Below are 13,264 nucleotides of genomic sequence, written 5' to 3'. Positions count from 1 at the left end.
CATATTGCTGAAGAAGTGCCCCAATTTGCAGTCCAGATGGTATTAACACTGGATGGTAAAGCCTTGCTAGCAATTTCGCTTCTAGTAAGGTCACAATAGGGCACCTGGCTATGTGATCATCAGAAACTGCTTCTGCCTGGTGAAACAGCAAAGCCATCCTGATTTGCTTTCTACACACAAAGAACACCAGGAGTCTCTCTGGAGTTTCCTAAAACTGAAATGAACTGAGTTTCTTCTTGTGATGAATTAAAAGCTAAAAGAAGTGCTTATATTGTGGAACAGTCCATATGTCATCTGGCATGTTGCCAGCAGGTCTCTTTTATTCAGGTCATGTAAACATGAGGTAAGACACCTGTGAAATTGTGGATACACCATGCGGTTTTACTTTTCATCTCCACTTTGTTATTTGCTAATTAGCAAAGGCAGATAACAGTAGAACTTAGGAAAGTTACTCTTTGGACCAAAGTTTCCACAATCTTCCAGCCAGCATAGTCACTAGCCCTTCTAATTGGGAGGCTTCTGGGAATTGTAGTGTTAAATAGGAACTTCTGAAAAAACCCCAGAGTTTTCACACAAGGTCAGCTAGGTAGAAAATATTTACTAAAAAAGTGGCAGAACAGTATGGGGGTCACTGTGAGTTTATCAAGATGACCTGCATATTGGATTCCATCACACACTGGGTAAAAGGTACAAAATCTTGAGAGCTCTCCTAGAACCTATGTAGCCTGCAGAATCAATGGTCAATGTTTGCTGGCATGATGACTGATCCACAATAGCAAAGCGCTCACAGACTCTGCCCTTTCTATCCAGCCTCCAGCAACGACTTGTCAGATCTCATCCCATCACCTCCAGCCAGCTAATGACCCAATATTGACAAGCTGGTGTTGCTACTGATCAGGCATCAATTCTGTTGCCTAGCAGCAGCTCCTATGTGGCAAGTGTTCATGTCCTCCCTGCTCCCTGGCACTAACAGATGCAAAGGCTAAGCCAATGAACTGAGGAAACTATAAAAATGAAATGCTTTGTTTCACAAAATTTGAGATGGGCAGTCTAGCCTGAAGTTCAATGAGTGAAAATCCAAAAAGCCCCAAATACTAACAAGAGTGTTAGGGTAGAGCTTTCTTGTCTTTTTAGTGCAGCATACTATTTCCAGAATTAGTCAGTGAAATACTTACAGGAAGCCCTAAAGCAGGATAAGATTGTATTGAGGCTGCATCTACATGATAGAATTAATACAGTGGTGTCAACCACTTTAACAGTCAACTGGGTAGAATTTGAAAAATTGGCCTTTCTTTGACAACATCTCTTAGATTGAACATGTAGACTCTTAGTTCTGATGTTCATACATCTTTGACTTCTGCACTCTAAACTTGATTTAATTAGATTATATTAATGATTCACATACCTGTGTGACCTTTTCCGTTACATTCTGGGTTCGCTCCATCACTTTGTGGGGTGCTATAATCTCAATTTCTGTGGTGGAACCTGAGCGGTGTTTCTCTAGATTGAACTCTACAAAGTTGAGGGTGAACTGTGGAATCTGACTGATCGTTCTATACTTGAGGTCAGAATCTGATGTGGAATTCTGGCTGGTCTTGACATAAGAAGAATCTGTAGGAAAAGTAAATGAAAAGTTTATCTGATTAGGTTGGCAGAAAATCCAGCAATTTTTGCGTCTTGCGGCCCAGATATGTAGGGTGTTGGAGTAATCTACTTTCAGATTTAGATTCAGACTCCAGATTTTTTTTAAATGTGTAATTTCACTTTGATTGTAGTTATCGGAAATTATTTTGAAATAGGGACAGCCATGGAATTCTGTGGGATTGTAATATTTTGTAAAAAGCAGTGCATCATACTAACAAAGCATAGTAAAATAATTTAATAATATTTCAAAAGTGCCAGTATGACGTCATGGCTTGGGAGTTGGACTAGGAGACCAGAGATGGAATCCACACTCACCCAGAGAAATCCACTGGGAGCTTTGGGCAAACAACACACTCATGCTCAGAGAAAATCAATGGCAACTCCTTCCTCTGAATATTTTGTCAAGAAAACCCATGATAGTGCCAGCTACTATAAATTGGAAACAATTTGAATGCTCACAACAATAGCAACAAAAACAACCACAGCAACAGCAACTAACAGATTTATAGGCTACCTTTTAGAATAAAAAAACCCTTCTTAAAGTAGCTTTTATTAAAAAATGCCAAAAGCAATCAAACTTAAAATATTAGAAAGAACAATAGCAATAACATCCAAAAATGTCAAGCCCAGAAAGATACTAAAACAAAAAGTAATTACAGCAAAAGCAACAGAAGCCCAATGAAATCAGTCTTCAACACACAAAACAAATAAGTCTTTAAGGCATTCCTAATGGAGTTCCAATAAGAAACTGAAAATTTCAATGCCAGGGCTGTGAAATATTTGTGGTTCAGAATATTCCAGAAATGTTGCTAAATCATAGTTTCCAAAATTTTTATTTTAAAAATAATCATTTAGAGTTCAAGTACACCAAATAGTACCTAATTGTTATTATAATTCCTATTCTTTAAAAGTAGTGGTTTCACTGGTTTGCATTCTCATTATACAAAATTAATTATTTAATTTTAAAATTCAGAAAGCCACAAGTTAGTGGCCTATAGTTCAAAACACCAAGGCCACAACACTTTCCATTATAAAGGTAACTAAACAGTTGCAATCTCAATGCAAAAGAAGTCATGTTAATATCTGTGGCACTACATTCAATTTGCAGACTTCATTCAGAAATCTTGCCACTGTGAATGTATGACAAATGTGAAGTTTTTATTGTATAATATGTACCACATTTTACACTGTCTTGTTATACAGTATATGCCAATAAAGGCTTATTGGATTAAAAAAAACCTCGCTGCACTACACAAAAAATATTAATTTTAAGTAACAGCTCATTTCTAATTAGTTACTACCAGGCTCTGCTTATTACTATAAATTTCTTCAAGTTTTTCTTCCTAAACCTTTCCTTCCACCTGCACAATCAATTTTACTGTTTTTGTTAGCTTTAACCATGTTTTGAAAAGTTTGTTGTGTGAGCCAGAATGGCACAGTTGGATCTGAAAGACAAACACAAAAACAAATGTAACTGCATTTGTATGTGCTAATTCACATGTATACCTTCAAATGTAGAAATAATTAAAATAGTTGAAACATAAATACCATGGGGCCCTTGCTGCCCACTTGGATTTGGTTCCAGGACTTTTCATGGTTACCAAAATCCATGAATGCGCAAGTCCCATTTTATATAATGACTAGCTGTGCCCGGCCACGCGTTGCTGTGGCGAAGAATGGTGGTATGGGAAATAAAGTATTGAGGAATTGGTGGTAGTTAAGGTAAAGGGTAAACGTTTTCCCCTGACGTTAAGTCCAGTCATGTCTGATTCTGGGGGTTGGTGCTCATCTCCATTTCTAAGCCGAAGAGCCGTCGTTGTCTGTAGACTCCTCCAAGGTCATGTGGGATGACTGCATGAGCAGCGTTACCTTCCCGCCGGAGCAGTACCTATTGATGCACTCACATTTACATGTTTTTGAACTTCTGGGTTGGCAGAAGCTGGGGCTAACAGTGGGGGCTCTGTCAGTTCCCCCAATTCAAACCTTCGGTCCAGAAGTTCAGCAGCTCAGCGCTTTAACATGCTGTGCCATCAGGGGACATTATTTCCTAAAGGTTGTGAATATACAATATTTCTGATTGGTTTTTTTTTGTCTGTTGGAGTCAAGTATGAATGCTGCAATTAGGAAAAATGATTAGGATGTAATGGCCTTGCAGCTTTAAAGCCTGGCTGCTTCCTCCCTGAGTGAATTTTTTGTTGGGAGGTGTTAGCTGGCCCTGATTCTTTCCTGTCTGGAATTCCCTTGTTTTCAGAGTGGTGTTGTTTGCGATATTTTATGTGCTTCTGCTGTCTGTGGCCCTGAGAAAACAGAGGATTTGCCAGACTTTGATGATGGGAATACTTTGTTGGGAGGTGTTAGCTGGCCCTGATTGTTTCCTGTGTGGAATTCCCCTGTTTATTTACTGTCCTGGTTTTAGAGATTATATTGTTCTGCATTATTCTATCCCAGTAATTATTTCATATTAAAATAGAATCTCACTTATCCAACATTCACGTATATAATGTTCTGGATTATCCAACGCAGTCTGCCTTTTCATAATCAATGTTTTTGTAGTCAGTGTTTTAAATTCATTGTGATATTGTAGTGGTAAATTTGTAAATACAATACAGTAGAGTCTCACTTATCCAACATAAACAGGCTGGCAGAATATTGGATAAGCGAATATGTTGGATAATAAGGAGGCATTAAGGATAAGCCTATTAAACATCAAATTAGGTTATGATTTTACAAATGAAGCACCAAAATATCATCTTAGACAACAAATTTGGCAGAAAAAGTAGTTCAATACACAGTAATGCTATGTAGTAATTACTGTATTTATGAATTTAGCACCAAAATATCACAATATATTGAAAACATTGACTACAAAAATGCATTAGATAATCCAGAACATTGGATAAGCGAGTGTTGGATAAGTGAGACTCTACTGTAATTACTACATAGCATTACTGCGCATGGAACTACTTTTTCTGTCAAATTTGTTGTATAATATGATGTTTTGGTGCTTAATTTGTAAAACGATTACCTAATTTGATGTTTAATCGGCTTTTCCTGAATCCCTTCTTATTATCCAACATATTCACTTATCCTGCCGGCCTGTTTATGTTGGATAAGTGAGACTCTACTGTATATTGATAATCTTAAATTATCTGCTTAGAACTGGATTATATGAGGCCCCTTCTTCACAGCTGTATAAAATGCACACTGAAGTGGATTATATGGCAGTCTGGAGTCAAGATAATCCAGTGCAAAGCAGATAATGTAAGATTATAAATGGGTTATAGAGCTGTGTAGAAGGGCCTTGAGTCTACACTGCCATATAATCCAGTTAAAATCAGATAATCTGTGGAAGAAGCCTAAGTGAGGCCTAAATCAGCCTGTCCCCTAACTGAAGCCTGGCTGTCCCTTGGCTGGTTGCTAGGCAACCAAGTGGGCAGAGATTAACCCTCTAAACTGGCAGCAATTGGATAAAAAAAATTATTGCTCTCCCTCTAATTAGGACTTTATTTTTCTTTTCTTTTTGTTGTATCAACCTGGAGGCATGGATGATGGGTTGTGTTGTCAAATTTCAAGGTTGCAGGGCCTGTACTTTTGTTGTTTTGTCCGCTGCCCTGATGCCATCACTCTTTTATATATATAGATGTAGTGGTTGCCCATCTATGAAGTGGCAAAATCAAGGATTTTTTTTTTGGGGGGGGGGGTCAAGATGTGGATATTGAGTCCATGGATACAGAATTTGTGGATATAGAAGGGTGACTATACAATGTATTTTTCAATTGTGGAGAAAAATATAACCACCTCCCTTTGGTCTGCGTTCCAGGTTTAATACCTAGGAAAATTGGGGGTCTTATCACCCTAGGTGCCTTCCCATTTGTTAGAATCCTCTACAACAGGGGTCCTCAAACTTTTTAAGCCGAGGGCCGGTCCACAATCCTTCAGACTGTTGAGGGGCCGGATTATCATTTGAAAAAAAATACAAACAAATTCCGATGCACACTGCATATGTCTTATTTGTAGTGCAAAAACAACAACAAGATCAAGACCAATGAAAGAACAATACAATATTTAAAAATAAAAACAATTTTAACCAACATACATTTATCAGGATTTCAATGGGAAGTGTGGTCCTGCTTCTGGCCAATGAGATAGTCAAGTTAATTAGGGTTGTTGTTGTTGTTGTTGTTGTTGTTGTTGTTGTTGTTGTTGTGTGCCTTCAAGTCATTTCAGACTTTGGGTGAGCCTAAGTCTAAAATTTATTTATTTATTATTTACTGCATTTATTTACTACATTTGTATCACACCCTTCTCACCCGAAAGGGGACTCAGAGTGGCTTACAAATTATATGTACATACAATATATTATATTATTAGCATAGCACAATATTAGTGTTATATATTACTATATTGAACTATACCACTATACTGTAATATTATTAGTAATATTATATGTAATATACAATATATAATTAATATTATTATATGGTATTATTATTAGTGTTATATTGTATTACATTATAATATTATTATCAATATTATATGTATATACAATATATTATATTATAAAACTGAGGGCGGGGGCCAGGTAAATGACCTTGGAGGGCCGCATCCGGCCCCCGGGCCTTAGTTTGGGGACCCCTGCTCTACAAGGATGGATTGTAGCTCTCTCGTTCTTATATTCTTCTACTGCACAGTTCAGAAAAACATAGCCTTTGATAGCTGGGGAGCATTGCAACTGCAAATCCCACCAGACCCTAGCCAGCACAGCCAATGGGATTGGAAATCTGCCCACTTAATGTATTCCTTATCACTGGTGAAGAGTGCAAGGTGGGTAATTGAAAAGAGGAACTGAACTCATTTTGCCTTCCAGGTTACTGAATTTAGGATTGTGATCTACCTGAGACCAATTCAAGTTAATTAACAGTTCAAGGAGTTCCTGATAGGAATACATTGTCTTAGCAGACAGAGTCAAATTAGTGCAGGAATTTGCTGTACAATTTGCTGGGCTTTTGAAACACTAAGAAAGACATAGTTGGATGTTATTGCCATATACACAGATCATCATACCACCACCATGTTTACTTAATTTAGGAAGTGCAACCCCATGTCTCATGTTTAACCAATTTTGGTAAAGAAGAGAACACAGCCAGTACCATTCAAATGGCAAAGAGTTGTCAATACTGTACATACTTTCCTCCCTACCTGAGTTTGCCCTTCTTTCCCTGAATTTTTTCTGGAACTCAGAACTTGAGACCTCCAAATTCTCCAAGGAGGAGACCTTGCGGAGGCTATGGAATCTGCTCTTTGGCTGGAGCTGGCCCAGATCCCTGGCAAGGTGTGGCACCCGTGGCCTGAGGGGAGACAGCTCTGGCATTGGGGGTAAGGTGTGTACTTCGGGGTCAGCTGCAGTCTCCAGGCTTGGTCGCCTCTCTTTCCCCAGGAGTGCTTCTGTTTCGGAGTGGGCATAGTTCTCCACAGGCAGATTCTTCAGCTCCCTCAGTTTGAAGGAGTCCCCTCCAGGCTTCAAGACAGCCAGGAAGAAAGTGTTCCATTAAAAAGAGCTCTTGTATGTTAAAAGCAAAAGAAGAAGAGGGAAGGAAAATGAAAGGAGAAAGGTCTGGGAAAGAAAGCATGGTGGTGGTGGTGGTGGTGGTGGTGGCGGCGGCGGCGGCAATGGGTGATGTCTTCTCAGTAGATTCATTCCCTGTGATGTTTTCTCAGTAGATTCATTCCCAAATTACTAAGCCCTCCTGATGGAGATAAATATTCTAAACATTTCATATATATTCTCCTAGTAACATTACACTTGCTCTCTGTGTAAGCCACTGCTTTTATGTCCATATTATAGATAGGAGTCTAAGTTTAGAGTAGCTTATCTCAGGCTACCTAATGGCTCAGTGGCAGTGGTGATGTATGAAGCAGAATCTTCTTTGTCTTAGCTCAGTCTCTTAGGCTGAATTCATACATCTTATATGAACACATGGTATTTCTTATGATTTGAGAAAGTGGAATCATTCTGCTAACAGCAACATTTCTTTTTCGATATATATTATATACATTTTGTCTGAAAGGGGATTGTGAAAATGAGTGAAGAGAAATTAGCATTTCTAGAATGAAAGGCACATGAGTCTGCCCCTCCAGCATTTGTTTAGTGCAGTGGTTCCCAACCTGTGGTGTGTGGACCACAAGTGGTTCCAAAGAACTAAAATATGGTCAGCAGCCTCACCATTACTACACCATTGTAATGAGAGAAACTGGTCTCGCGAAACCCTCTTATAGTGCCGAGGCAACAGGGATGTCAGGAGGGAAGAGGCTGATTACCCACGAAAGGTACGACAACAAGCCTCCTGACTGCTGCTTCTCCTCCTCCTCCCTCCCTCCCTGAGTGGAGCTGTTCCAAGTGGCGCCTTGTTTTTGTTTTTAGGCCTGTTCCTAGAGTTATTTGGGGGTGTTGATTCAGAAAATTGCATTGGATAGACTACATCAGCTCTAGATTATTAAATATGGTTTTCTGTGAGCAAGCAGATGGCAACTACTGAATGGCATATGTTCTGTATCAGAAATGAGAACTGATGTGGTCTATCCAATGCAATTTTCTGAATCAGCACTCCAAATAACCAAACCGCATCTATAGTTCACCAAAAACTGTTTCGTAACCCTTTTGGTACTAATGTTGGAGAGTGGTCTCTGGTCAAAGTGGTCCCTGGTCAAAGTGGCCCCTGGTCAAGTGGTTCCTGATTTTAAAAAAGGGAACCATTGGTTTAGTGGAACACAATAAAGTGCTGCCCAACCTACACTGTTTATAATGGCTTTTATTGAAAGCAGCGCTATGGCAGTTGTTGCGACTTTATGGATGATGTGCTTAACAATGGCTTGAAAGGAACACTGCAGAAGACATAAATTCATGTAACTCTTCCCACAGGAAAACAAAGGAAATGTGCTCCTGTAACTAATGAGTCTGTTCATGATATCTGCATGTGGCAAGGACAAAATTTCTAGGCCATTTCATCTGTGATGGTAGATATATAGCAACAGAGATAGATGGGAAGAAACTTCATTTATGGGGCATGTATGTTCAGATTTTGGGATTCTACTACATTTTGACATGAACATTAAAATAGAGTGAAACATGCAGGCTCTTTGTAAACAAAACCAAGTGAATAGGCATCTTTTAAGACTCTGAGGCAGACAGAATGCTACGAGAATTCCAGATGGAGGCAGCCATTAAATCATTGACAAAAGTCTTCATTTTCTTTTCAGAGTGGACTGGTAAAAGGATGGAATATTCCAAAAGTAGACCATTCCACAAGAGATTAATATGGAATGCAGCAGGACTCAGGTTGGCAAAGTTAGTGTGACATCCATGGAGAAATTATGGTGTGGTTGTGGGAACCTAGAATTATTTTTTTTTACTTCAGTTACTAGAATTTCCCAGGTGTCATGATAGGTGGGCATTCTGGGAATTACAATTAAAAATGACTTTTTTCTGATTATTGGAGCAGTAGTGATCTTCTCACCACATGCTTATAAACTATAATCAATTCTCTGGGCTTTGAGAACAGCACTGCAGAATGCTGTTTTAAAGTAGTGGCATAACATCAATTGGTTTTATGCTTCTTCACATGCACACTCTCATCCATTCACATAACACAGAATTTGTCTGCATCTGGACTTCCTGGTGCTGCATTAAATCTTCCATATTCTTAGGACTTTAGTACTACATGAAAGACAAAAGTCAGAAGCTCATCTATCATTTCTTCTTAATAAATAATTTACACGTATGGATTTCAAAAATCATTTGCATCAATTTCTCAAAATATGCTATTCTCACATAAGGAAATCAGTGTAGTGTAGTTAATAACAGTGGCTAGCCAGAAGTCATCAGGGTTCAAGCCTTTTACTCAGCCATGAAGTTTATGGGGAGACCTAAGGATCCCTCTGTCACTGCTTACACCCATCCCATGCCTCCAAGTTAGTAAGGGGTTATTTCACCATATTTTATCCTTCTAGAAAGCTGTTTTATGCCCAGGGGAGATGTTTTAAAAACAAAAACAAACAAAATGTTTTAGATTCAGCAGTGTAAACAAGAAGTAAACAAGAACAGGTTTATATTCTGATTTTAAAAGATCAGCTAAATACTCTGATATCAAATTCCAATTCCTCCCTACTCTCCCAGATGAAAAAGTCCATTAGATCATTTTTTAAAACAATTGGAGCTTGTTTCTTTTATTAAGTACAGCTATAAAATGAACTGTGTTTTGTGCAACAGAAATGATATAAATAAAAACTTGAACTTTCCAAGTTAAAAGACAACATAGTGGATACTGTGAATCCATACTTGAATAACTATAGCTATAAATATTAATACATTTTTTTCAATGTACTAGAAATATTTTAATGTATTTCAAAACTGTCCAAGAAATGAGGAATGAGGGCAATCTGTTATCAAGCAATGACACTATTAATAGACTCTCATGACTATCACACGGAAATGTATTCATATCAATTTTATATAAATTTATATGTAATAAATAAATAAATTGATAATTGTTACAGAGTGCTGAACACAAATCTGTATAAAAATATCGACATGGTACAACTTAATAACTATGTAAGACAAAAATAGCATATGTGTGCTATTAACACAGATATTAATAGCAAAAATATTAAGCAGTTTAATGACAGTAAAATTAATAGCAGATTCAGCAATCTTGGAGATGGCTCTGGAATACTATTCTTTCTCTCCTCCCTTTTGTTAAAGATATGCTATGTATGCATCTAACATTTTGTGTGATATTTATAGTCTGTACACTCTTTGTAATTTGTACACAATAATAGGATAATAATGCGGTAACTACATAGGAAAACACTTCCATCTTTTTGTTCCCACTTTTCTGTTTTCTAATTTGTGACGCATGTGTTCTGAATTTATGTTGCACTTCAGCAGGGTTTCACCTTGGTCACAACACCCACGAAGAAACCAAATGCAAAAGTCAAAACAATTGATTAAGAAAGCATATATAAAAGGGGTAAAACACTATGGAGTAAATAAAGAATAAAATCCAAGAGTCAATATTGCAGGCAAAAGTAATAGGCAAAATAAATTCCAGAATAAAGTTTAAAACTGGAACAAGAAGGCAGGATAATTCCAAAATACAAGGCTTAAAATCAGTAGCAGAACAGGAGCAGAAATCCCAGATTAATCCATGGAACAAGGAACCAAAAACATGAGCATGAATCATGGTCTCCAACCCAAACTTGAACAGAGAACAAGACCAACAAATCTCCTAAGTTTAGCGATGTCGTTAGATCTAAAATCCTTTCACAGACCTTTCTGCTTTAAGGGCTTCAAAACATGAGTGCATTCTTCTGCAACCCCCTCCCCCCCCCCCCCCCCCGCTTCTCCCTATCTCTCCCATGAAGTCTTTCAGCTCTTCTGCACCTGATTCCTTCCCCCTTCAGAGCCAGCTGGGAATGTTTATCCAAATCCATTGTTTCCTTGGATGAACTCATGGTATCTTGGCTGCAGTTACAAGGTGACATGTCACCTCCCTGACTGTTGGATTCCAAAACATCAGTACTTTCACATGGTAACACATAAGTAGACTTTTGCTCTAACAACACCTCCTGTTCCCCTGACTGTATCTGAATCCAGCATTCTCCCTGGCATCTCCCAGTTTCACAGACCCTGACACCACTGGCCCTGACACCTGACATATTGTCATCAGGTTGAACTACAACAATTTACAAAAACAGGAGAAAAAATTATCTTCAGGTCACTGAAAGTTTGATTTTGGAGTGATATCATTTCTGTTATATAGTTGAAAAGCCTTTGAAGTGTTTGAAAAGTGATTTTGGTATCCAGCATCTGTGCTGGCAGATGAATTCTGGGCATTTTGCAAGCTGCATATTAGGTGTCATACCCCACACAGAGGCTTTTACTGTTTTCTTGATAAAGCCTCAGTTGTCCCCTTAGTTAGAATGGGTTCAGATCCTTTTTGTATTATTTTTTGTGAGAGGGAACCTCAATTAGACCCTATCCCTTTAAGAAACCCCCAGAGGCAGAAATTGCTGTCCTCCTCAGCTCTTTTGCAGCCAGTTAGTCTAAGGGTGCCTAAGAGTCTAGTGGCTGCAATATCTTCTACATCTAAGGTTTAGGAAACTCAGTCAAATGTTGAGGAAACTCAGTTGAAGAAATCAAAGTTTAAGAAGCCAAAGGTTGAAGAAATTAAGTTTAAGACTTGGAGAAACAAGCTTGAATTTTAAAGGAACCAAGTCTGCAGTTTAAATATGAAAAGAAATTTAACAGGAGGTGTTAACAGAAGACAAAACCAGATAAAGGACACAGAAAAGAAGCTAGAAAGAAGATCTCTCCAGTAGTAATCAAGAGAACTTCAGGTAAATTCGGGGCTCCCATTTGTTCCTTCAAGCAAGCGTTTGTTAGTCAGTTAGAGTACTGATCTTCAATACAAGTCAACTCCTTTTTTGTTTATCATTACAGCTTTTGTTGTGAGTTTCCAATTCTGTTCTTGCCAAGCAGAGCTGGCCCTAGGTATTTTTCAAGTGTACGCAAACAGAACTTTGGCGCCCCCCCCCAAAACCAATCACTGAAAAATAAAAGCGTTGGATAAGCGAAAATGTTTGATAACAAGGAGGGATTAAGGAAAAGCCTATTAAACATCAAATTACATCAAGAGTTTACAAATTAAGCACTAAAACATCATGTTTTACAACAAATCAACAGAAAAGGCAGTTCAATACCTTGTGGAGGCAGGCCGCAGGAGACAGGAGTTGCCTCAATGGCGCCCCCAACAAGATGGCGCCACAGGCAACTGCCTAGTTGGCCTGGTGGTTGAACCACCTCTGTTGCCAAGGAGAAGGCACCCGAGAGTTAGCTCAGGGAATAGAACATTAGGGATGGAACAGAAATCTTGCATTTTCTTGACTGAGGTTGATTTGGAGTTCCCAATCCTTCCAAAATTTAGGTGGGAAGAGAAATAACACATCAAATTAAGGGAACTTTTTTTGGTTACCAGTACAACATAAACCAGCACGGTTTTGAAAATTGAGCACTATGCAGCTTTGCAATTAAAATCTACACTCTCAGTCATGTTTACTATGCACAGAAAACTGCAGCTTTTTAAGAAAAGAAAACTGTCAACTGCTTATATTGTTTTTCACTATGTCCCCAGGAAAAGTACAGAAAAACAAAATTAAACTGTACATTATAAATCTATACAAACAACATGGTGAAGCATTCCCGGTCATGGCCGCAACATTTGCCAGTTTGATAAGTAATTGCACAATCCAAAGGGAGGTGCATCAAGACAGCAGATCTATAGTCACTTAGAAAAGAATGCTATGACCACTTAAATTCAACATGGGTTTCTCAAAAACAAGTCATGCTAGACTAATCATTTTTTGAGAGTGTTACAAACTTGGCAAATGCAGGGAATGCTCTGGATGTAACAAATCTTGATTTCAGTAAGGCCTTTGACAAAGTCTCCCACGATATCCTCACGAAGACGCTAGTAAAATGTGGTCTACAATGCTACTGTTAGGTATTTACTAATGGCTCTTCTTCATCCTAGAGCAGTGGTTCTCAACCTGTGGTCCCCAGATG

General features: G+C 38.4%; 1 protein-coding gene across 1 annotated transcript in view; it reads right to left on the bottom strand.

Annotated features, from left to right (window-relative positions):
- kcnh6 (potassium voltage-gated channel subfamily H member 6) overlaps positions 1 to 13,264 on the bottom strand; it is a 163,227-nt gene that overhangs the window by 54,157 nt on the left and 95,806 nt on the right. Inside the window, 1 exon segment of the mRNA XM_016994498.2 lies at positions 1,406 to 1,611. Coding sequence (XP_016849987.2) covers positions 1,406 to 1,611 — 206 coding nt within the window.

The sequence above is a fragment of the Anolis carolinensis genome, chromosome 6, assembly GCF_035594765.1.
Source record: "Anolis carolinensis isolate JA03-04 chromosome 6, rAnoCar3.1.pri, whole genome shotgun sequence".
Taxonomy (NCBI): Eukaryota; Metazoa; Chordata; class Lepidosauria; order Squamata; family Dactyloidae; genus Anolis; species Anolis carolinensis.
This window is presented reverse-complemented; position numbering and strand designations above follow the sequence as displayed.